The sequence below is a fragment of the Salmo salar genome, chromosome ssa22 (genome assembly GCF_905237065.1).
Source record: "Salmo salar chromosome ssa22, Ssal_v3.1, whole genome shotgun sequence".
Taxonomy (NCBI): Eukaryota; Metazoa; Chordata; class Actinopteri; order Salmoniformes; family Salmonidae; genus Salmo; species Salmo salar.
The window spans coordinates 47528756-47553787 of record NC_059463.1 but is presented as its reverse complement, the minus strand read 5'-3'; the positions used below and the strand labels follow the sequence as shown (position 1 = coordinate 47553787).

The window sequence follows — 25032 nt, the reverse complement described above, 5'->3', positions numbered from 1 at the left end:
CCCGCTAGGTTGATACCCCACAGGAAGTCCTGCTCTACGGGGGGAAATGGGTCCCAGATGTCTGCATGTGTCCCACTGGGCTCCAGAGGAGGGATGGAGGAGCAGCGGTAGGGGGAGGGGTGCTGGGCAATGCACTCTTTCCAAGACAGAGGCTTGTGGTAGATAGAAGCTTGTGCCTTACTATCCACAGATCTAAGATCAGATTACCCCACAGCCAAATCCTGACCATATCCATAAGGAGGGGGAAATATCTGACCCTGGACTAGTGATTAGTTGATTATTCTACTAACTCCAAGACAGCGTGATGAGGATGAGCCATCTGTTAAGGTGAGAAGTTTGGTGAACTGTGTATTCTAGGACTCATTTTCAACAGGTCCCATGTTACTCAATGCTTACTTATGATGGAAGATCCTTGTGCCGTTGATCAGCTGTCTTTACTCAAGACTTTCTTAGAACTTGACAGGAAGGCAGTAACCAAATTCAAGTATTATGGATTTAAGAAATATCATTTTTTTCTTTGCTTAAAAACTTTAAAAGTCCCTCCTCTTTCAACATACACTTTCCCCAGTACAGTATTTCAATACTACGGATCAGTTCGGACTATAACATATGGGCAAAACCTAAAGTACACATTACGATGGCCTATACTCCTCTTTGATATCAAAGCCATTTCTATGCACGTCCTCTTGATATCGTGCTGTCTGTTTGCAGCCACAGGAGGGGTTAATTATTAACCCCCAAAAATAAAAGTCAAAAGAAAAAAAGGGTCCGGAGTGTTTAGTGAAACATTATGTCAAGACTCTGACAAGGAAATGAAATGTGCAACATCAATCAGCCTATGAGGAGGGAGATCAAACAACCCTCCCCACTCCTGCATCTGGTTCTGTTTGGACTTTTTCTTCCTCTCCTTCCTTTCTTTCTTTTTTCTCTCTTTTTGCCTTTCTTTTCCATTTCTTTATTCATCTCCCATTCTCTCTCCCTCTCTCAATATTTTTCCCTCTGTTCTGTGCGAGGGGTGCACGTTCCATGCTGTTCCTGTTAGCCTGTCGTTCGCTCATTCTTTCCATGATGGTGGCATGGAGGCATGCTCTGCTAAGGTAAGCAGCCCCAAGGTTAGCTCCGGACGGCCCAGCGCACAACAATGGGCTTCCTGTCCTTCTTCGCAACCCCACCCGGAGGTTGGAGACAATTTATTTATAATTCCCAGTTAATCTGGGAATTGACTTGGGAATTTCGGTTGAAATTAAAGGGCATTTTGTTTAAATAAGGCCTGTTATAATTCCAATGTGTTGTCCACTTGGTAACACTTTATTTAAAGTCTGCCTGCATACAGCATTATAACGCATGATAGACATCCATGAGACCTTATAAAGTCTTATAATAAAGCTTATAATATGCTATCACTCTACATAACATTTCAACGGACTCAAATTGTTTGGTGTTTAGTCGGGATCAATATGAGATGATTCTAAGTCATAAGGGGGTTATGCATGCTTATTCCTGCATCTTAAGTCTAACCTCCACTTCAATATCTCAGTGACTGGAATACATTTTTTGAGTTGATTGATTGCAGTTGAGTGTAGTTGATCCCAGCTCTCTTGTATATGGCTATATAAAACTCATAAAGTTCACCAAAAAAAAGCCCACTCACCTCCTTCAAATGCAGAGGCAATCACACTTCGTGTCCTGTGATAAAACCATCAATACTAATATAAAGTCTGTCATAACATAACATGACAATTCATATACATTACTTGAAGTAACTATTCATTTCTACTGATAAATGTGTAGTTATCGAGGCATCATGTTTGATTACATTTCAGGAGATTGTCTACAGATATTGGTTAGGAGTTGTATTGCATTTGTGTGTGTGTGTGTGTGTGTGTGTGTGCGTGTATGTGTGTGTCCCTTGTGGTGTGTCCCTGCAGGACCAGATGTGTGTTCCCCTGGGTTCCTGGTGTGGAGAGAGAACATGTGTCTACTCCACCAGAGGGCATGGATGGCATAATTAGCAGCCCTCTCACCTTAGTGAGATGGGGTCACAAGCTCACAGGGTTAGGGGTTATTTAGGGTCCTCGATGGGCCGTCGCCATGGCTACATGTCTCCCATATAGAGATTGCAGTGGATAATGCATATAAATGGAATTGCTTAAATAAGGACATTCATTCTAGTTGTTCTATTTCTATAGGAAACCTGTTTTGAAAAGTTATTCAAAAAATTCTTCATATGACATACTGTATGTTGAAAATACAATTTTCATTTACTAGGTTTTGTGGCATATTTTCTATTTTTATACTGAACAAAAGGTATATTCACAGTGGCAGTATTGTTTTAAGGTTTAAAGGAATAATCCCAGTTGTCATGATGCCATTTCTATTTGGGTACTATTAAACAGAAATGTGACATCACAATGTTTATTGTTTAAAGTGAAAATCTGTCTAATGTTAATCCACATGTTTTTGGCCCAGACTAGCTTGGAGGATTGACCCTTGGCGTGAGGGATGTGTCTTTATAGTGTCTTGTGATAGATATTAAGGATGCCACATAAATATTACAGAGATCACTTCTGACACAGTGAACTCACACTTGTTCTTTCTAATTTCAGAAATAATAACATTTTTATTTTATTATAAAAAAGGAGTAGTCCTTGAGATATCATGCATAAAAGGTTTTCACTGTAAACTTTTAGATATTACATCTACTTAATCTTGAACATACCAAGCGCATTCATTCAGTACTAATCCCCACAATCAACAAAGAAAAATGTTTTAATATCTTAGAAGTCAAAGTGCACAACAAACCTATGAGCCTTGAAGCATGTAATGAATTGATGAGAAGAGAGAGAGACAGACAGACAGACAGACAGACAAGCGGGTGCGGGAGAATGACAGGAGTGCTCCAGCAGGAGAAATCTGGAACCTATAAAGACACAGACAACTTCTGCAGCTTTTAGCAAGGCTTCTCGCAATTGGCTGAGAAGGCCACTTACCCCCTTCCCAGCCACCCACCAACCTCGAGCTCACTTCCTGCTTCCAAACCACACCCTAAGAAGCTGGTTCTGACCAATCGCAGCTGCCTGCAGGCCCCTAGTTTGCGGGGCGGGTATAAAAGCATGGGAGGTAGCACGGCGAAGTAGATGGTTTGTTGTTGTTCTGCACACGGGTTGAGGAGATGGGAAACTAGAGGTGAGGAATTCACCACAGAGGCACAGGAAAGAGACAGAGCTTTCTGACTGACTGGGAGTAAAGCCAAAGCCTATGGATCTTCAACAGTTTGCAGTTTAGAAGCGTGAAGCGTATCACTCATCGTCCTTCACTGGAGGAAGAAGACGAAACTTCTAAGCCTGTGTGTCTCTACCAGAACTTCCCACACGGCTGTCTGAAGAAGAGAAATAGAGGGAAAGAGAGAGAGGAACGAAGAGCAAAAACCAGCCTGCCTTGGAAAGGGAAGAAGGACGGTGTCCTGAGAGGGAGGTGGCTATGCGCGAGGAGGTTTCCTGCGCCAACTCCCCTGAGGGGGGGCTGGGGGCCAGCGAGGAGGAGCTGGAGAGGGGCTCCAAGAAGAGTGGGCCAACGGGGGGGCGAAAGCGGGTGCCGTACCCCAAGAAGGACAGTTTGGGTCGGGCCGAGGAGAGGGCCGTGGTCAGCGGGAGCCCCAACTGCCTGGTTCCGTCGGGGCCAAAGCGGCAGAAGAAGCAACAGAGCTCCCCCACGTCGGTGGTGTGCGTGGCCCCATCTATGCTGAGCTCCAGCGGCCTCGGTTTGAGCCCGGGCGGCGAGCCCTTCGAGGACCTGCACACGCAGCGAGTGATCGCCAATGTTCGCGAGCGCCAGCGCACGCAGTCGCTGAACGACGCCTTCGCCTCGCTGCGTAAGATCATCCCCACTCTGCCATCCGACAAACTTAGCAAGATCCAGATCCTGAAACTGGCGTCACGCTACATCGACTTCCTGTACCAGGTGCTGCAGAGTGATGAGATGGATGCCAAGCTGGCTAGCTGCAACTACCTGGCCCACGAACGCCTCAGCTACGCCTTTTCCGTCTGGAGGATGGAGGGTGCCTGGGCAATGTCTGCCAGCCACTAGTGTCCCCTCTCCATCCTGCTCTGCGCGTCCTGCTCTGTCTTAACCTTACTTTCTCTGCCCCTTCCTTCTTGTACTGCCTAACCCCACCATCCCTGGCCTCCCCTAACCCACTATCTCTGTACCCTGTAACCCCACCATCCCTGGCCTCCCCTAACCCACTATCTCTGTACCCTGTAACCTCACCATCCCTGTCCTCCCCTAACCCACTATCTCTGTACCCTGTAACCCCACCATCCCTGTCCTCCCCTAAACCACTATCTCTGTACCCTGTAACCCCACCATCCCTGGCCTCCCCTAACCCACTATCTCTGTACCCTGTAACCTCACCATCCCTGTCCTCCCCTAACCCACTATCTCTGTACCCTGTAACCCCACCATCCCTGTCCTCCCCTAAACCACTATCTCTGTACCCTGTAACCCCACCATCCCTGTCCTCCCCTAACCCACTATCTCTGTACCCTGTACCCTGTAACCCCACCATCCCTGGCCTCCCATAAACCACTATCTCTGTACCCCCTAACCCTACCAATCCTGGCCTCCCCTAACCCACTCTCTCTGTACCCTGTAACCTCACCATCCACGGCCTCCCTTAAGCTACTATCTCTGGCCCTCCTTCAAGCCAAAACACAGTGTCACTGTTTCCTCCTAACCCACTACCTCCCTCTCTTCATTATTCTCTATTCTCTACTGTTCTTCAAACTGTTCTTTGCTTACCCTCCCATCTCATTCCTCTAATCGTCCACTGCTCCATCACTCACCTTACCCACTGCCCCATCACTCAACTTACCCACTGCCCCATCACTCAACTTACCCACTGCCCCGTCACTCCCACTGTACCCATTCACCCTTCGACCTTTGCCCCCCCAACCCCCCTTTCCACCTCAAATGCCCCTGTATGCCGCCTAACAATTTAGCCACAACTCCACAACTCTATGGTACACCCCTGCAGGTATGTTTAAAAACATGCACGAACACACACACACACACACACACACACACACACACACACACACACACACACACACACACACACACACACACACACACACACACACACACACACACACACACACACACACACACACAAACATGTGTCACATATGGCCAAACAGCCAGAGCCTCTGTGCTTTCCCAAAAGCATGATGATCGTTAAAACCTTTACAGGAGCATCGTTGAATCTGCAAGCTGTTTCCCAAAACAATCGTTGCTAACGTTGCACTTGAACACACTCGTAACTTAGCTCCATCGTTAAGGGGAAACCAGGCCCAGACTAGCAACACTAGTGACAAGGAAGTTGAACGTACTGATCAGTCTACAGGTATTACGGGCATGTTATCCAGAGCTTATTGGTATTATGGAAACACCATGTACTGCAAATATTTTTCATTTTACTTTGTTGTTTCAATTGGTTGACCATGTAGTAATGGTTTACTTTTAAGTATTTATTTTATGAATGTTCGTGACAACAATGATGAGAACATATGTTATAATTCACAGGTTAGAAAAGCAGAACCATCTGACATATCTGTGCATCGAACAAATGTCAATATGCCTTTTCTAATTTAACTGATCAATGTGACCCTTTAGGGTGATTGATGGGATAGCAAGCTAACCTGATTAAACATTCCCAAACAAATCAGAATTTCCTACTCCGGAATGTTTAGAAAAGTGAGTTTTTCTTGCTTTCACCTTCTCTTTAAAATTCAGATATTGCATCTTCATTTAAGGAAATATGTTTTTATTTGTTGAAGTGGGAAAGAGTATGAGTCTTTATTTGAATATGTTAAAATGCATTATGCTATTAATAAATAGGAAAAGCCTATTCCCAATGGATCAGTAGGGAAACGCATTTGATAAATATCTGACTGTCACATGTCCAGTGCCCATGTGCATGAGTATGTATGTTTGTAACTATTGATTAACTATTTAAACAAAATATATTTTTCTGTAACATAATTAAAAGTAATAATATAGTTAAAACAGAATGACAAATTAGGAAATTGTAGTATTGTATAATAGCCTAAATTACAAATAAAAACATCTAGTAATGCGGAATCATAATTACAATATTCAATTTGCTTTCTTATTTTAGATAAAACATATGGTGTGCAGTTTGACAATTTTGACAACAAACACTTTAATAGACTATTTTCATTCACATCAAATTATTATAAAGATCCTGTCCTTTCATCATAAGATGTAATATCAATCAAATTTCCTAACATAAAAAAATGATGCTTCAGTTACACTAATGTTGCTCCAGTTACGAAATGTCGTATTTCATGAAAATAGCATTTTAATGAAACATTGTATTGTAATATGTAGCAATCTAGTATAATCCTAAATCATTTTACAGTTTTAGGCAGAAATATTTAGCTATCTGTGTTCTACATAATATTTAAACCCAACCAGCCATAACCAATACCAGCAGCCCACTACCTGAAAATTGTCAAATTATTGTTATAGTGACAATATAACCATTTCACTGTGGATTAATAATGTATTTAAAAAATGTTTTAATGTTTATAATATCATATTATATTTTCTAAAACGTTTTTAAGTACATCAATGAGCGATTCAAATTTGCATGTAGTTTTACCATTGACTCACTCTTTTATCCAGATCATTATCTAGCAGGCAGACTAGACCAGAAAAAGCTTTTTTTTTCTCTAGTGTTATCAGATACCGGGGTCCTGCACAGTTATATCAGGCAAATCAGGTACATCAGGTTATATCAGGTACATCAGGTTATATCAAGTACATCAGGTTATATCAGATATATCAGGTATATCAGGTACATCAGGTTAAATCAGGTACATCAGGTTATATCAGGTACATCAGGTTATATCAGATATATAAGGTATATCAGGTACATCAGGTTATATCAGATATATCAGGCAAATCAGGTACATCAGGTTATATCAGGTACATCAGGTTATATCAGATATATCAGGTATATCAGGTACATCAGGTTATATCAGGTACATCAGGTTATATCAGATATATCAGGTATATCAGGTATATCAGGTATATCAGGTACATCAGGTTATATCAGGTACATCAGGTTATATCAGGTACATCAGGTTATATCAGGTACATCAGGTTATATCAGATATATCAGGTATATCAGGTACATCAGGTTATATCAGGTACATCAGGTTATATCAGATATATCAGGTATATCAGGTATATCAGGTACATCAGGTTATATCAGGTACATCAGGTTATATCAGGTACATCAGGTTATATCAGATATATCAGGTATATCAGGTTAAATCAGGTACATCAGGTTATATCAGGTTATATCAGGTTATATCAGGTTATATCAGATATATCAGGTATATCAGGTACATCAGGTTATATCAGGTTATATCAGGTTATATCAGGTTATATCAGGTTATATCAGGTATATCAGGTACATCAGGTTATATCAGGTTATATCAGGTTATATCAGGTATATCAGGTACATCAGGTTATATCAGGTTATATCAGGTACATCAGGTTATATCAGGTTATATCAGGTTATATCAGGTTATATCAGGTATATCAGGTATATCAGGTTATATCAGGTTATATCAGGTTATATCAGGTATATCAGGTACATCAGGTTATATCAGGTTATATCAGGTATATCAGGTACATCAGGTTAAATCAGGTACATCAGGTTATATCAGGTATATCAGGCGAAAAAAGAGAGGGATAGAGAAAAAGCAGCCCTGCCTCCCTCCCTGCCTCATTCCCTCCCTCTCTCCTCTCCCCTGTAGCCTTGCCCTTTCTCCTCAGGATCTTGTATCCAGTGTCATCTAATCAGGGTCTGCCGAGGCCCAGACAAGCAGGAACCTTTAGATTGGAAACAGTTGTGAGGCATTAGGAAGGTGTGTGTGCCAGGGGAGAGTTTGATGGTGCGTGTGTGTGAGTGAGCCAATGTATATGTGTGTGTGCTTGTTTATGTGGAGTTCTTATGCGTTCGTATCAGTGTTTGTAGCCTATGCACTGGCATGTGTATACTTGTGTGTTTACGTGTATGTGTGTGTGTGTACATCCTTGTGCGTGTGTGTGTGTACATCCATGTGTGTGTGTGTGTACATCCATGTGTGTGTGTGTGTGTGTGTGTGTGTGTGTGTGTGTGTGTGTGTGTGTGTGTGTGTGTGTGTGTGTGTGTGTGTGTGTGTGTGTATGCTATTTCTAGCTTTTGTTATCTGCCTTTCCTCTCAGTCTCTTAAAAAAAAAGTAAACTTGGCGGAATTAGCGGCCACTCTTCTGAATGCAGATAAGAACCTAGAAGATAAGCTTTTATTGAAAGATAAAAGATGAGTGTGAGCTAACTGAAAAGCCCATCAAAGAGAATCAGGAAGACAGGATTAAAAGGGAGAGGTAGGAAAGAACGAGGAGCCAAAGAAAGGACGATGAGGTGCAGGGAGCAGAGGCTATCCGTCATAATGAGGGGTTCCTAATGTTTTGAACAATCACACACACTCACACATTTTCAGTAGAAATACTAACAAAGTTATACAAACATAACATGAAACATTCAAATAAAATGTGTACACACATGTACAAATGCCCATACATAAAACACACTTAAAGACAATCACACACACACTCACAAACAAATGTTGAATAGAACACACACACGTGCACACACACACAAACACACGTACACACGTACACGCACTAGTAGTGCTGCCTCCTGGTATTCCCTTTACATTACTATAACATCCTCAGCAGCATCAAAAGCCAGACTTTGAAGGTTCCACCACTGTGGTTGGAAACCCAAACTCTACATGTAGATGAGTCTATCTTTGAAGAGAAGCATAGTCATTACATCTTGTTCTGCTTCCTAACGTTATCTCCTGAACTGTTCTGCTTCCTAACGTTATCTCCTGAACTGTTCTGCTTCCTAACGTTATCTCCTGAACTGTTCTGCTTCCTAACGTTATCCACTGAACTGTTCTGCTTCCTAAGGTTATCTACTTAACTGTTCTGCTTCCTAACGTTATCCACTGAACTGTTCTGCTTCCTAACGTTATCCACTGAACTGTTCTGCTTCCTAACGTTATCTATTGAACTGTTCTGCTTCCTAACGTTATCTCCTGAACTGTTCTGCTTCCTAACGTTATCCACTGAACTGTTCTGCTTCCTAACGTTATCCACTTAACTGTTCTGCTTCCTAACGTTATCTACTGAACTGTTCTGCTTCTTAACGTTATCCACTGAACTGTTCTGCTTCCTAACGTTATCCACTGAGCTGTTCTGCTTCCTAACGTTATCTACTGAACTGTTCTGCCTCCTAACGTTATCTCCTGAACTGTTCTGCTTCCTAACGTTATCCACTGAACTGTTCTGCTTCTTAACGTTATCTACTGAACTGTTCTGCTTCCTAACGTTATCTCCTGAACTGTTCTGCTTCCTAACGTTATCTACTGAACTGTTCTGCTTCCTAACGTTATCTCCTGAACTGTTCTGCTTCCTAACGTTATCTACTGAACTGTTCTGCTTCCTAACGTTATCTCCTGAACTGTTCTGCTTCCTAACGTTATCTACTGAACTGTTCTGCTTCCTAACGTTATCTACTGAACTGTTCTGCTTCCTAACGTTATCTACTGAACTGTTCTGCTTCCTAACGGAACTGTGGAAACTGAAATTCCTTCCTACAGTAAATGAAACGTGCATGTGTTTAGGAACTTCTTTCGTGTGTGTAACGAGTGTTTGGATAAAGTGTGTGTTTGTATGAGGGGTTCATATTGGGTGCATTTGTCTGGCTGTTTTATATGGATGTGTGTGTTGTTGGTTGCATTTGTGTGTGTGTGTAGCATGTGTGTGTGTATTTAAGTGGATGTGTGTATATGTGTGTGTAAATGCAGATGTGCGTGTTGCTGGGTTCATGTGTGTGTGTGTGTGATTTAGAATACGCTGCTGTATTTAACCTGGCAACAACAAGTGGCGCTCAACTCTGCTTATTCTTCAATTAAAGGGCTGTCACTGTTCTTTCCTCTGCCGGAACCTCTGGCTCTGCATGTGTTTGAGGGTTGCAGTTGCAGTTACTTTGCACTGATCTAGGACCAGCTGTTATAGATCCTCTGTGGCACATCTGGCTTTTAAGAGCTTCAGAGCCTTGCAAACAGGCCGATGGTTCCAAGAGTTGTGGGCTTTTGCTACTCATCTTTAGTGTTAGGGGTTTGAACTTTGAGCTGATGCTTGAGCAGGTGCTGGATGGATATATGTGTTGCATGGGCTGGGCTGTTCCAACAGCTGTAGTGTGGATGTAGTGCACATAGTGCATCACAGAGTTCTGGGTTTGACACTTAGAGCACAACAGAGTACTGGCTTTGACATGTAGTGCATCACAGAGTTCTGGGTTTGACATGTAGTGCATCACAGAGTTCTGGGTTTGACACTTAGAGCACAACCGAGTACTGGCTTTGACATGTAGTGCATCACAGAGTTCTGGATTTGACACATGGTGTGTCACAGAGTTCTGGGTTTGACACGTAGTGCATCACAGAGTTCTGGGTTTGACATGTAGTGCATCACAGAGTTCTATACTTTGGGTTTGACATGTAGTGCATCACAGAGTTCTGGGTTTGACATGTAGTGCATCACAGAGTTTTGGGTTTGACATGTAGTGCATCACAGTGTTCTGGGTTTGACATGTAGTGCATCCCAGAGTTCTGGATTTGACATGTAGTGCATCCCAGAGTTCTGGGTTTGACATGTAGTGCATCACAGAGTTCTGGGTTTGACACGTAGTGCATCACAGAGTTCTGGGTTTGACATGTAGTGCATCACAGAGTTCTGGATTTGACACATGGTGTGTCACAGAGTTCTGGGTTTGACATGTAGTGCATCACAGAGTTCTGGGTTTGACACATAGTACATCACAGAGTTCTGGGTTTGACATGTAGTGCATCACAGAGTTCTGAGTTTGACATGTAGTGCATCACAGAGTTCTGGGTTTGACACATAGTACATCACAGAGTTCTGGGTTTGACACATAGTACATCACAGAGTTCTGAGTTTGACATGTAGTGCATCACAGAGTTCTGGGTTTGACACATAGTACATCACAGAGTTCTGGATTTGACATGTAGTGCATCACAGAGTTCTGGATTTGACATGTAGTGCATCACAGAGTTCTGGGTTTGACACATAGTACATCACAGAGTTCTGGGTTTAACACGTAGAGCATCACAGAGTTCTGGGTTTGACACGTAGTGCATCACAGAGTTCTGGGTTTACCACGTAGAGCATCACAGAGTTCTGGGTTTGACATGTAGTGCATCACAGAGTTCTGGGTTTGACATGTAGTGCATCACAGAGTTCTGGCTTTGACATGTAGTGCATCACAGAGTTCTGGGTTTGACACGTAGTGCATCACAGAGTTCTGGGTTTGACATGTAGTGCATCACAGAGTTCTGGGTTTGACACGTAGTGCATCACAGAGTTCTGGGTTTGACATGTAGTGCATCACAGAGTTCTGGGTTTGACATGTAGTGCATCACAGAGTTCTATACTTTGGGTTTGACATGTAGTGCATCACAGAGTTCTGGGTTTGACATGTAGTGCATCACAGAGTTTTGGGTTTGACATGTAGTGCATCACAGTGTTCTGGGTTTGACATGTAGTGCATCCCAGAGTTCTGGATTTGACATGTAGTGCATCCCAGAGTTCTGGGTTTGACACGTAGTGCATCACAGAGTTCTGGGTTTGACACGTAGTGCATCACAGAGTTCTATACTTTGGGTTTGACATGTAGTGCATCACAGAGTTCTGGGTTTGACATGTAGTGCATCACAGAGTTCTGGGTTTGACATGTAGTGCATCACAGAGTTCTATACTTTGGGTTTGACATGTAGTGCATCACAGAGTTCTGGGTTTGACATGTAGTGCATCCCAGAGTTCTGGATTTGACATGTAGTGCATCCCAGAGTTCTGGGTTTGACACGTAGTGCATCACAGAGTTCTGGGTTTGACATGTAGTGCATCACAGAGTTCTGGATTTGACATGTAGTGCATCCCAGAGTTCTGGGTTTGACATGTAGTGCATCACAGAGTTCTGGGTTTGACATGTAGTGCATCACAGATTTCTGGATTTGACATGTATTACATCACAGAGTTCTATACTTTGGGTTTGACATGTAGTGCATCACAGAGTTCTGGGTTTGACATGTAGTGCATCACAGAGTTCTGGGTTTGACATGTAGGTCATCACAGAGTTCTATACTTTGGGTTTGACAAGTAGTGCATCACAGAGTTCTGGCATTGACACGTATTGCATCACAGAGTTCTGGGTTTAACACGTAGTGCATCACAGAGTTCTGGGTTTGGGTAGAGAAATTAGCATTAAATTCTCCCCCAACAGCTCTAGTGGACATTCCTACAGTCAGCATGCCAATTGCACCCTTCCTCAAAACTTGTGGCATTGAGTAGTGTGACAAAACTGCACATGTTAGAGTGGCCTTTTATTGCCCGCAGCCCAAGGTGCACCTGTGTAATGATCATGCTGTTTAATCAGCTTGTTGATATGCCACACCTGTCAGGTGGATGGATTATCTTGGTAAAGGAGAAATGCTCACTAACAGGGATATAAACAGATTTGTTCACACAATTTGAGCGAAATAAGCTCTTGTTGTGCGTATGGAACATTTCTGGGGTCTTTTATTTCAGATGATGAAACATGGGTCCAACACTTTACATGTTGCGTTTATATTTATCTATGTGTTAAAGGGATAGTTCAGAGAAGTTACATATTTAGAGAGGAAACACATATCTAAGTATGTAATATTTTGCAGAACTATCCCTAACATGAGTAGGCTTCTGTCTCAGAAACCTTACAGATGAGGTCAATGAAGACTAAAATGCTCCTGTCCAAGTGTGTGTGTGTGTGTGTGTGTGTGTGTGTGTGTGTGTGTGTGTGTGTGTGTGTGTGTGTGTGTGTGTGTGTGTGTGTGTGTGTGTGTGTGTGTGTGTGTGTGTGTGTGTGTGTGTGTGTGTGTACCTAGTACTGCATCAGTTGCTTCTTTGTAAATCAACCACACTTACATTTTCATTTTGCTAGAGAGAGCGAGAGAGAGAGATAAAGAAATGCCAAGGAGGCTCTGCCCAAATCCAGTCAGTAGGAGGGGATCTACTGTACTTTAGTCCAAAGTGACGCTAAGATCACAACTTGTTATTCGCTGCTGTATCATACCCCCGTTTGGTACACAAGAAAGCAAGAAATTCCTGTCAATTTGTGTATTATGGTGTAGTCACAGGACACCCACAAACACACATGCTAACTGGATAGCTTTCTTTCTCTTGCTCTCTTCTCTTTCACTCTTTTTCACTCTCATTCTTTCTCTCTCTCTCTCTCTCTCTCTCTCTCTCAGCATGGAAAGCTGCACTGTAATTACAGACAATTGAGAAATCTCCAGATGAAATATTTGCTTGTTAAACAAGCAGAAGTTAAGCACTGTGGGCTTTGTTCTACACTATGTGAGAGGAATTAGCTTTGTTTGCTGGTTTATGTGTGTTTGGGAAAACGACTTGCACACACTACACATTAGCGACTTCTATATATATTATTTTCCTATATTGACAAAAATATGCACATCAATGTCTGTCTCTTCAGTGAACAAACTAAAACATTTGTTACTTGCATCAGGTCACTGTTTCTTTTTATTTCTCCTTTTAGGACAAGACACCTAACGAATGGACTGCTCTTTACATCTGAAAAGGTCTGTCGTGTGTCGTCCCCCCCGGCATACCCCATCGCTCCTTCTTCGGAAGCCCTGGCCCACAGACATGGACATTGGAGCGGACACATGCTTCGGTTTAAGGACAGATATCCAGTCGACTCTCCTTTTGCAGCCTGACAGACAGACAGTATTATAATGCAGCCTGACAGACAGACAGACCGTTTTATAATGCTCTACTACAGTATGTGACTGTCACTGAGGCATGACGAAGATCCAACATTTAGACACCACTTCAAAGACTCCACAGAGGAAGATTCTTTGACAACTGAGATGACTTACGATCATGATAATTACAATAATGGCCATAATAATGATGCCAAAGGGATGGATAGCTGGTGGTCCCAGCCCAATGAATGTTTACAGCAAAGATGCTAATAAGCTAATAATTGTAGGCTCTTCCACCTCCATTTGATGGGTAGGAAAAGTCACAGGAGCCTGCCATGTTTCCAACAGTTGTATAAACGTATCTGCTTGATTTGTCTGTTGCCTGTGTTCATGTATTTCTCCGTTTGCATTATGTCCCTTCATAAAGAGTGGCACTTAGCATGGGCATATGCTAATTGATTATTCATAAAGGTTACATTTTACATTACAATGACTTTATATCAGAGTAAGTAATAAGCGATAATCTATGCTGGCACTCTACAACACATGAGTACAGTAGTACACACAGTTTTGTCGCATGCACAGATTATGGTTAGATTAGACATAGTGGATAGATTCCACTAAACCTAAGGTCTGTGATAGATTAAGTATGAAAACTTAATATGCAAAACAACTACGTGATAATACAGTATGATCAGAGTAACATATTACATATTCTTTGGACACTCTTAATTAAAGTAAATATACAATTAGGAGTGACATTGTACATTGTTGTATATACAAATAACATTGTACTTATAGTTTTAAGTAACATTGTACTTATAGTTTTAAGTAACATTGTACTTATAGTTTTAAGTAACAGTGTAGTACTTTTAAATGAAAGATAAAAAAAATAGTTTGAATATTGTAAGTGTAGTAATCCATTGGAATTTCTTTTTAAGATACTTTTAAGGAAATACTGCAATATGCTATCAGTAATTTGAGAGTGTAATGAAAATTGTAAACTGTACTTTTTTACAATGTGATAAATTCTGATTTTGTTGCTGCTGGGTAATGGTAGGTAGTGGGAATATCTTTGCAGATTGTTTGTCACCAGCGTTTCATTACATGAGCTCCTGTGGAAAATAATAAAAACAGTTTTGATAAAATACCACTGAAAGTCTGATCAAAACAATTTTCAAAGACACTTTCTATCTTTCTGTCTTGAAGCAACTCTTCTAACACTATGCACACAATGACAGAGTACATTATGTATAACAGAGTACATTGGAGGGCAAGACAATGTCTTATAAGTTATATATAACAAATAAGTGAACTGCAATACCTTTTGTATCAATGCAAGGCCAAGATTTGTGTCAAACTGTTACATTACCAAGTCATGCGTTTTTACATTCCCAAAATAGCTGAGTGCTTGGTGTAAGGACAACATTAAATACAAATAATGGCCAATATTTAAAGGGATATAAAATATATAAACTTCAGGAAAAAATGTATGTTGAGAAAACTTTATTTCTCTTTTATTGGGGAAAACAGTTAAAAAAGAAGAAAAAACAAAAATACCAAGTTCTCACTGTACATTTACATGTACAAATAAAAAAACAGTAAAGACAAAGTGAGAAAAGGTTTGTCACTATATTTCAAGGCACATAGGAGGATATCTGTATTTTGGTCTCAGTAGACATCTACAGGTAACTATCTATTCTACAACAGAGCAATAATCATATTAAGAAAATTAAAGGGCTTGTCGATTCTCAACAAAATGTATTTACATATACAGAACATAAATGTTCTCAAAAGTACTTCATTAAAGCAGAAATAAACCTAAACCAGAATAAAATATAACACAGGACCCTTCTGAAAGAAAATTAATAATACATGGTGGCCATTTTCTTCCACATAATCATAGTCAAATGTATTGTGTCATTATCAATAATCACCTTTTCACCATGTCAATGTCAAATACCATACACCTCTTGCAGGGTCTTGTCATGTAAAGTATTGGTTCTATAATGTATATTATAAAGCACCAAAAAGTACTGGAACAATACAACATTAAAGTACAAATTAATCTGTAGCACTGTCAGATATATATATATTTTTAACACGATACATAAGCAAGGCATTGCAATAACATTAAATGGGTAACAAATAACTCATTATTTAATGGAAAGTGCTAACAAGAAATGTAAGCAGTTTTTTTATCTATCTTTTTTGATATTAAGAACAAAAACCTCTGTTTAAATAGAAATACAATCAGGAATTCACAAAAGTCTTTGAAGTTATGTTCAGAGGCCATAGCACTTTACGGATGGGATGCTGTTCACAGAAGGCTTTTAACTTTGTCTCCTCTCAACCTGTGTTGAATTGTTCTACATACTATAGTCAGCTAGCTTAACAAGGTGACTCCAACAACTAAGTGCTAACTTCAAATATTATATGCTAACTGCAGTATGGTCCAGGAACAAAAATACCTGACTTTATTTGTAACTCGAGTGGTAGACAATCTGATGTGAACAAATCCTAGTTCACTTGTCTTTCATAGTAGAAAACTAAGCATAAAAAAATACAGCCTATCAAATATACAAATACAACAGGCATGTCAATAAATCCACATGTTAAAAAACTGGTCTTTTCTTTTTAAGTGCCAGTCATAGTTTAAGACTATGAAGTCAGTTCAACTGTTTTATTAATCTGCCTTGAACCCAGCACCATTAGTTGTACTTTACCTTCATTACATTGAAATACCCTGCTGACAACATGTAAATGCAGTGATTTACAAACACATGCATAAACACTTTGTGTGTGGCCGAGCGTAGAGTAGTAATGTACAAACTAATACTAGTCAATGATGCACCAAAAGAAGAGCCTATTAGTTTCCTCAAAAGCAAACAAATAAAAGCTCCATAATCATATAAATAAAATGTCCTTGCCTGAAACACCTTTGGAACGTTTAATCTGACTCTGTTTAATCTGACTCCTCTCTCACTAACAAGTGGTTTCCTGAATTGTCTCAGTGAGTCATAGGATTCATTTCCTAAGAAATGTTATCATTAGAATGACAAAGAATGAGGATGCCATCGACTTGAGATATAAATAATACTTTTTTGGGGCTTCATCTTTTCCTTAAGTGCTGTCTGAGAGGGAGTCATACACCCCACTTTTACATTGGAAGAAAAACAACTACAAAATCTCTGAATCATAGGGTTCTAGGCCTTCTCTATTTGCTACTTAAAAAACATGACCATTATGTATTGACATTTGATATACAATACTCAATAAATCAAACTTACAATATTTAAATCAGCTTAAAAACATGAGTATGATCATTTACATGTTTTATTGTCAATCCCAGGAGAGCTTCAACATGGTCCATTTTGTCATTCTCTCTTTGGTTCACATTACAAAATACACAGTGCAAAAAAATCAGAACAAAATTCCCAGTCTTCTTTCTTTTTCTTCTTTTTGTTGGCGGCACATAAATTCAAATGACATGATCAATAAGAGACACTCCGCACGTGTCCCCCCGGTCAGGGTGCAATGTCTGTTCTCCTTCATAGTAGGACTACTTCCTACTTCTCTGTGATTCGGTTGTGTCGGCCTGGCGATGCGCCGCGGTAACCTGTGACCGAAGGCTAAAAAAGTAGCTCACTTCCCCAGAGAGACTCTGCTTACAGCCAGTCATGTAGCTGGTCTTTGTCAAGTCACTTCATGCTACAAGTCAAGTCTTAACCCCTCCCCCCCGATGGTGTTTATAACGGTATATCTTAACCCCTCCCCCCCGATGGTGTTTATAACGGTATATCTTAACCCCTCCAGTTTATGCTCAGGTCTGCTCCTTCTGTGTCCTCACAGTTCACAATGTTACACACCAGGGAGGCATGCAGAGGCATGTTGTCATGAAGACCGTGTTCATTCTCCTCTCTCTTGGTCCTCCTGTACCCTGTTAACGGGACGTGTTATCAGTGTGCAGTTGAGTTGCGGTCGAGGCAGGCGAGTAGTCATAGTAAGGCTAGTAGAACTGTGTTCTGATGAGGTGTAAGAGTGTGTGAGGCGGAAGCTACTCAGTTTGCCTATAGTGGTCAGGATAAGGTCTGTACAGTGTCAACTAGAGACGGTGGATTCTGGTCAAGTGAAGCAGGGCCTAGTGGATCACTGTGTGTGTGTGTGTGTGTGTGTGTGTGTGTGTGTGTGTGTGTGTGTGTGTGTGTGTGTGTGTGTGTGTGTGTGTGTGTGTGTGTGTGTGTGTGTGTGTGTGTGTGTGTGTGTGTGTGTGTGTGTGTGTGTGTGTGATAGGTTTGTCGGAAAGTGCAGTTGTCTACATGGAGTCACTGTCCCCCTCCATAAATTCATCTGGGTGTGTCCTGAATATGAGGGAGAGAGGAGAGAAGGGAACTGAATAGCATTCTAATATATAGCCTGTTGTAGTATTACAGCAGTATAAAACAAAGGGAGATGCCTAGTCAATTGTACAACTGAATGCATTCAACTGAAATGTGTCTTCCGCATTTAACCCAACCCCTCTGAATCAGAGAGGTGCGGGGGGCTGCCTTAATCGACCTCCACATCATCGGCACCCGGGGAATTAGACCATCACACACATATAATATATATATATATATATATATATACACCACTGTAGTATATTTCAACAGGACACAGATGCTGCAAATAGTTCTAGAGCATACTGATGCAATTATCTTCATGTGGTTGTAGACAACTCCTGTTTAAATAGGGTTTTAACGCTGCAATATCAAATAAAATAAATGCTATTTGTCACATGCGCCGAATACAACAGGTGTAGTAGACCTTACCGTGAAATGCTTACTTACAAGCCTTTAACCAACAATGCAGTTCAAGAAATAGAGTTAAGAAAATATTAACTAAATAAACTAAAGTAACTTTTTGGGCGACCCGACCAAATTCATATAAAAATGTGAGTTATAGATCTGTCATTGTCATTGAAAGCAAGTCTTAGAAGCGGTAGATCGGTTCTGTGTGCACTATTTCTATGCTTCCCATTCTTAACTTTTGTACACCAGCTTCAAACAGCTGAAAATACAATATTTTTGGTAATTGAAAAGATATTTCACAGAGGTTTAGATCATACAATGTTTCTCTACCTTATACATTGCTTGTTTTGTCACATAAACTGAAATTAGTCAAACTAGTAGAATTTTAGAAACCAGGAAATGGCGGATATCTACATATTGCACCTTTAAAGGGAGAGAGACTGTGCTGCTTCTTTTGTGTCTTTTGAGTTTTCACACTGTCTCCCATAAAATACAATTAGAACACTAATTGATTAATCTTCTGGTTCAAAAGCTGATCTAGGGACTGGTGTTGGAAATGATCACTAATCTAAAGCAGTGTGATGAGATGCAGCTGACAGCTAAGGATTTAATGTGTAAGATGTAAGGCAATGTTTTCATCTAACACATATTTAAAGGGATGGTTCACTCGTAGTACACATGTACATGATTTTCCACATACCTACAGTAGGCTGTTGTAGAGAAATAACTGTTGTAAAGAAAATGCCTTCTATGATTCCATTACCTCTCAGTTCAGGAAAGCCAATGCTAGCCAGATGCTGCTGAAAATAACTAAATAACCTAAATATGTTACTACATGGTGTCAGCGCTGTTACTACATGGTGTCAGCGCTGTTACAACATGGTGTCAGTGGTGTTATTACATGGTGTCAGTGTGTTATTACATGGTGTCAGTGTGTTATTACATGGTGTCAGTGTGTTATTACATGGTGTCAGTGCTGTTACTACATAGTGTCAGCGCTGTTACTACATGGTGTCAGTGCTGTTACTACATGTGTCAGTGCTGTTACTACATGGTGTCAGTGCTGTTATTACATGGTGTCAGTACTGTTATTACATGGTGTCAGTGATGTTTTTTTTCCCAATATTGTTTTATTTATTTATTTATTTCTAATATTTATTTATTTATTTATTTTCTTTCTTAGGGGTGGATCAGCTTAATATTGCGGAAAGAATATTGCTTCCATCAATGTAATTGTCTGCATCATTTCCAATCCCCCATTTATTTTTTGGGTAAATATATATATCCATACATGCATGCATACATATACACATATATACATATACCTATATAGACATACATACTTTTTTAAAGAATATACCTTTATTATTATTCCCCACAAACCCTACCACCGATCGCCCAATTGGAGTAAACTAATAAACACTTCGGCTTTTACCTTCAATTTATTCATCTTATACACATTTTACAGACAGTCTATTTTACAATAGTTATTTTTTGTTTGTTTTTAGTCCTTCCTCTATTTCTGATGTCCATCCAGTTTGATTTCTATTTATAACTGTGCTATTTCACAAAGGTTCTGAACCTATATACATTTTACAGACCCCATATGTTTCAACCCCTCCCATCTATCCATCAACATCATCCATTTCGGATTTCTATTTGCCATATATTTTTCAACTGTTCTGTGATGCTTCACAAAACAATTAAACCTTTCTATTCTCATAGCTTCTACAGATTGTAAATTAAAAATATATTTTTTTGCTAAAATAATTATTATATTATTGATTGATTGACTATGGCTTTTCAAATCACCCAGTATTGCTATCTGCAGCGTTAGTTCTAGGCAAGTGTTGCAATTCTTCAGTCATTCCTGGACCTGTGACCAAAAACGAGCTACATATGGACAATACCAAAATAAATGATCTAATGACTCTGCCTCCTCACAGCAGAATCTGCACAGCAGGGAAGATTGTATCCCCCATATATATAACATTCTATTAGTTGCAAGGATTTTGTATAGTAATTTAAATTGAAAAATTCAAAGTTTTGAATCCAGCGTTGTTGAATCCAGCGTTGCGTATCAATTCATAAACCATGTGCCATGGAATGGGCACATCGAAAATCTCTTCCCAACTATTCTGCAATTTATATGGCACAGCTATCAGTTTTTTGGTCCTTAAATGAAATTGGTATACTTTTTTATTTATCACACTTTTCTTTAACCGTTTATGTTCTTTAATACAGGGCCGACATACAAGTTCCTTACTTTTTCCACTTCTACTTGCCTCTTCCATTTTTGTGGTAATGCTGCAATTAATTGGTTGTAATTTTGGGTAGAGCAGACATTTCCATATGTCTGTGTTAGCTACATGTGTGACATCACTCCACCAGTCCTATTTATAATATCATTCACTAAAATTATACCTTTTTTAAACATTTCTTTGAAAAATACAGTTTTTTTAATCAATTACTATATTTGAATTTGGTGTCAGTGCTGTTACTACATGGTGTCAGTGCTGTTACTACATAGTGTCAGTGCTTTAATATGTGGTGTCAGTGATGTCACCTGTTTGTGGTGAGGCTGGCCATGGAGAGAGAGGCCAGGGCAGAGACGGTGTCATTGTGGTCCTCTGAGCCACGTTTCCGACTGTGTCCTTGGGCCTGCATGTAGGACTGATCCACTGTGTGGGCCACCTCCCTCAACGACCGCCAGTACTCACCTAGAGAGAGAGAGAGAGAGAGAGAGAGAGAGAGAGAGAGAGAGAGAGAGAGAGAGAGAGAGAGAGAGAGTCATTGTTTCAGGTTTTCATGTTGCATCGTTGCAGAGTACTCTCTTAAAAGTTGAGCTATTATGTCATGGAAGTATGTGAACTATATTGTATACTAAGCAATACGACAGCTAATACTTGTGTGTGTGGTCGAAATAAAATACCAATACCACAATTTTAATTCAGCATTCACCAATACCACAATTTTAATTCAGCATTAGTGTAATTTAAATCACACAATTGTGCCAAAGGGCCTTGGTATTAGTGTTAGTGTTAGTGTGTGTGTGTGTGTGTGTGTGTGTGTGTGTGTGTGTGTGTGTGAGAGAGAGAAAGAGAGGACCATGTTGTGTGTGTTCCCAGTATTCACCAGACATATATTTCACCCTCTGCCTAAATGAAGGGGCTTAACATTCTTGTGGCTTTGCAAATATTTTTAATTAATCTAATTGGAATGGGATAACATTTGTGCGCAATCAGGAGGGATGTTGTGAAGATTGTGTGGTAGAGAAGTGTTTGAAGATAATTGGAGCCAGGAAGGCAGTGGCCGGCTCTCTCTCTCTCTGTGTATGTGTGTGTATGTGTGTGTGTGTGTGTGTGTGTCTGTGTGTGTGTCTGTGGAGAGAGAGAGAGAGAGAGAGAGAGAGAGAGAGAGAGGGAAGGAAGGAAGGAAGGCAGGAATGAGAAGGAAGGAGGGATGAAGAGAGGGATGTGGGGAGGAGAAATATATGTGACGAAAAGAGAGGTGGTCGGAGAGAGAGAGCGAGAGAGCAATAACATCCAAAAAGACCATACAAATAGAGGGATGAAATAGATTGAGAGAGATGGAAGTGGTAGAGATGGATGAGATGTGGAGAGAGAGAGGAGAAGAACAGAGAATGGATGCGCAAGAGGTGTACATGGAGGAGGACAGAAAGAAGACGAAAGAGAGAAAGGGAGATGCAGAGTAAGAGAGAAAAGAAGATTGAGAGAAAGAGGGAGAAAGAGAGAAGACCGAGAAAAAGAGAAAAGGTGTGAGATAGACTGAAAAAAAGAGAGGGACGATACTGTAGAGCAAAAAATCTGAACTTATCATGAGAAGCCGCAGTTGCTCACGGGTCTGCGTACCCATATTTTGCCATGGGACAGAGAGAATATTTAGCAATTTTATAACAAATTTTCTACAATTCTACTGATTTTGCCATGGTGGGGAGAAATAAATGTTTGCCATTTTTAATATGATATCTGAGTGAGACTGACTAACAAAATCAAAAGAGGCTATCGCTATCCGGCCGGTAATTCGACCATGATAACAAGTTTAGATAGCTGGCTGCTAAACTAATTTAGCAATCTAAAAAATTGTAGCAGACATTGGCTAATTGACTGACTATCAGTGACTGACATAACAAGAGCAAAACTGCTGATGCACAACGAAATTTGGAAATTGCACCTTGTATTTGTGTATTCTACTATTCTATCTCGCAACAGAAAGTTGAGACCCCGACTGAGTTCCCCAATTTTGGGGGGGAAATTGATCTGAGGGCCTTCAAAAGGGGGGCCGCGGGCCGCCACCAGTTGGCCATCTCTGCTGTAGAGTGAAAGAAAGCTTGAGAGAGGAAAGAATGATAAAGACAGAGAAATGGGATAAAGAGAGAGGAAGTGAGGCAGATAGAGAGAATGGACCAAAGAAAGACAGAGATAGGGAGAGAGATAGAAAGACAGAGAGGGTTGTGTATCAGATGCTCACCCTGGGCCTGGATGACTCTCTGCAGAGAGAAGACAGCGTTGGGACAGGGTCTCCTCTCCAGGACTGCTTCAGACAGGGGTTCCACCTGGAGGGGAACACATGGGGTAGGGGGGGGGTCGGTATAGTGTTGTTTCCCCCATGGTGAAGGGTAGGATTTAGGGAGAAGTAAGCTGATCCTAGGTCTGTGTTTACTGACCTGGATGCCCAGCAGGGCCCTGACACAGGCCTCAGAGGCATTGCAGATGGCCGTGAGCTCGTGACCCCCCTCCAGCGCCATGACAACCCGTCCCCCCGCCAGCCCCATCAGCTGACGTGTCAGAATACCAAAACCTTTGGGGGGAGACACATTTAAATACTTTATTTAAATTTACAAATTACAATTACAATCAAAATTCACTGATGCATTCCAAAGTCCTCCATATTTCCACACACGCACACACACACATAGGAGACTGTGTGGGATTTCAGCAAACTTGCAACATGTCCTCTACACCTCATGGCAAAATGTGTAGAATTACAATTAATTAGTTGGTAGAACATGGCACTTGCAACGCCAGGGTTGTGTGTTTGATTTCCACAGGGGACCAGTATGAAAAAGTGCAAAAATGTACCCACTCACTACTGTAAGTTGCTCTGGATAAGTGTGTCTGCTAAATGACAAAAAATATCAAATAAAATTGACCTGTGTGTCCCGCATATGATTTTGTGAGGAACATTGAATAGTATGCTTACACTTGGCTGACACTTTGTAGCCCCCCAGTGGCGCCAGATGTCCCTCGACGGCATCGAAACCAGATGAGACCAGCACCACGTCAGGACAGAACTCATAGGCAATCGGCATCACCACAGTCCTGGAGACAGACAGGGGAGGTTCAACGCTGTTGGAGGTCAAAGCACTCCAAAAGGCACGTTGTGCAAAAACCTTCCTAAATTGTCTGAAAATCATTTTAAAACAGCATAGGTCATTATAAGGCTTTATAAATGTTCTTATAATCCATTGTGAAGAGGGTATTCATAGACACTGTTACCCCCCGAAAAAAAATTAAAGGAAATTTGACATCAAGTGAAGACAAGAAAGTCAACACTGAGTTACTACTTTATAGAAACATATTTTATTTATTTATTTATTTATTTTATTTCACCTTTATTTAACCAGGTAGGCAAGTTGAGAACAAGTTCTCATTTACAATTGCGACCTGGCCAAGATAAAGCAAAGCAGTTCGACAACATACAAAAACACAGAGTTACACATGGAGTAAAACAACATACAATCAATGATGCAGTAGAAGAAAAAAAAATAAGACTATATACAATGTGAGCAAATGATGTGAGATAAGGGAGGTAAAGGCAAAAAAATGCCATGGTGGCAAAGTAAATAATGTATAGCAAGAAAAACACTGGAATGGTAGATTTGTAGTTTGAAGAAAGTTCAAAGATAAAATATAAATAATATGGTGCAAAGGAGCAAAATAAATAAAATAAATAAATACAGTAGGGGAAGAGGTAGTAGTTTGGGCTAAATTATAGATGGGCTATGTACAGGTGCAGTGATCTGTGAGCTGCTCTGACAGCTGGTGTTTAAAGCTAGTGAGGGAGAGACGACCAAAGGAGGAGTTGGCTTTAGGGGTGACCAGAGAGATATACCTGCTGGAGCGCGTGCTACAGGTGGGTGCTGCTATGGTGACCAGTGAGCGGAGATAAGGGGGGACTTTACCTAGCAGGGTCTTGTAGATGACCTGGAGCCAATGTGTTTGGCGACGATTATGAAGCGAAGGCCAGCCAACGAGAGCGTACAGGTCGCAGTGGTGGGTAGTATATGGGGC

At 40.7% G+C, this 25032-nt stretch overlaps 2 protein-coding genes across 5 annotated transcripts in view; one reads left to right on the top strand and one right to left on the bottom strand.

The window, feature by feature from the left end:
* The first annotated feature begins 3136 nt into the window (after positions 1 to 3136).
* LOC106583615 (twist-related protein 2) lies at positions 3137 to 13825 on the top strand. Its single transcript, XM_014167999.2, has 2 exons — positions 3137 to 5035; positions 13760 to 13825. Exon 1 carries the CDS (start codon positions 3481 to 3483, stop codon positions 4084 to 4086), a length of 606 nt encoding a protein of 201 aa, XP_014023474.1. The 5' UTR covers positions 3137 to 3480; the 3' UTR covers positions 4087 to 5035; positions 13760 to 13825.
* A 1594-nt stretch (positions 13826 to 15419) lies between these two features.
* Positions 15420 to 25032, bottom strand: part of LOC106583614 (histone deacetylase 7) — a 98621-nt gene continuing 89008 nt past the window's right edge. For 3 of the 4 annotated variants that reach the window (XM_045705254.1, XM_045705253.1, XM_045705255.1), the window contains exons 20-24: positions 23942 to 24060; positions 23406 to 23539; positions 23210 to 23294; positions 21285 to 21438; positions 15420 to 18289 (exon numbers count right to left, since the gene is read on the bottom strand). In XM_045705254.1, coding sequence (XP_045561210.1) covers positions 18244 to 18289; positions 21285 to 21438; positions 23210 to 23294; positions 23406 to 23539; positions 23942 to 24060 — 538 coding nt within the window. In that variant the 3' untranslated portion in view covers positions 15420 to 18243. The remainder of the gene's footprint in view (positions 18290 to 21284; positions 21439 to 23209; positions 23295 to 23405; positions 23540 to 23941; positions 24061 to 25032) is intronic. The other variant, XM_014167998.2, reaches the window with a different exon arrangement.

Coding starts and splice junctions, on each gene's coding strand:
- LOC106583615 (XM_014167999.2), top strand. CDS start 3,481: ATGCGCGAGGAGGTTTCCTGCGCCAACTCCCCTGAGGGGGGGCTGGGG.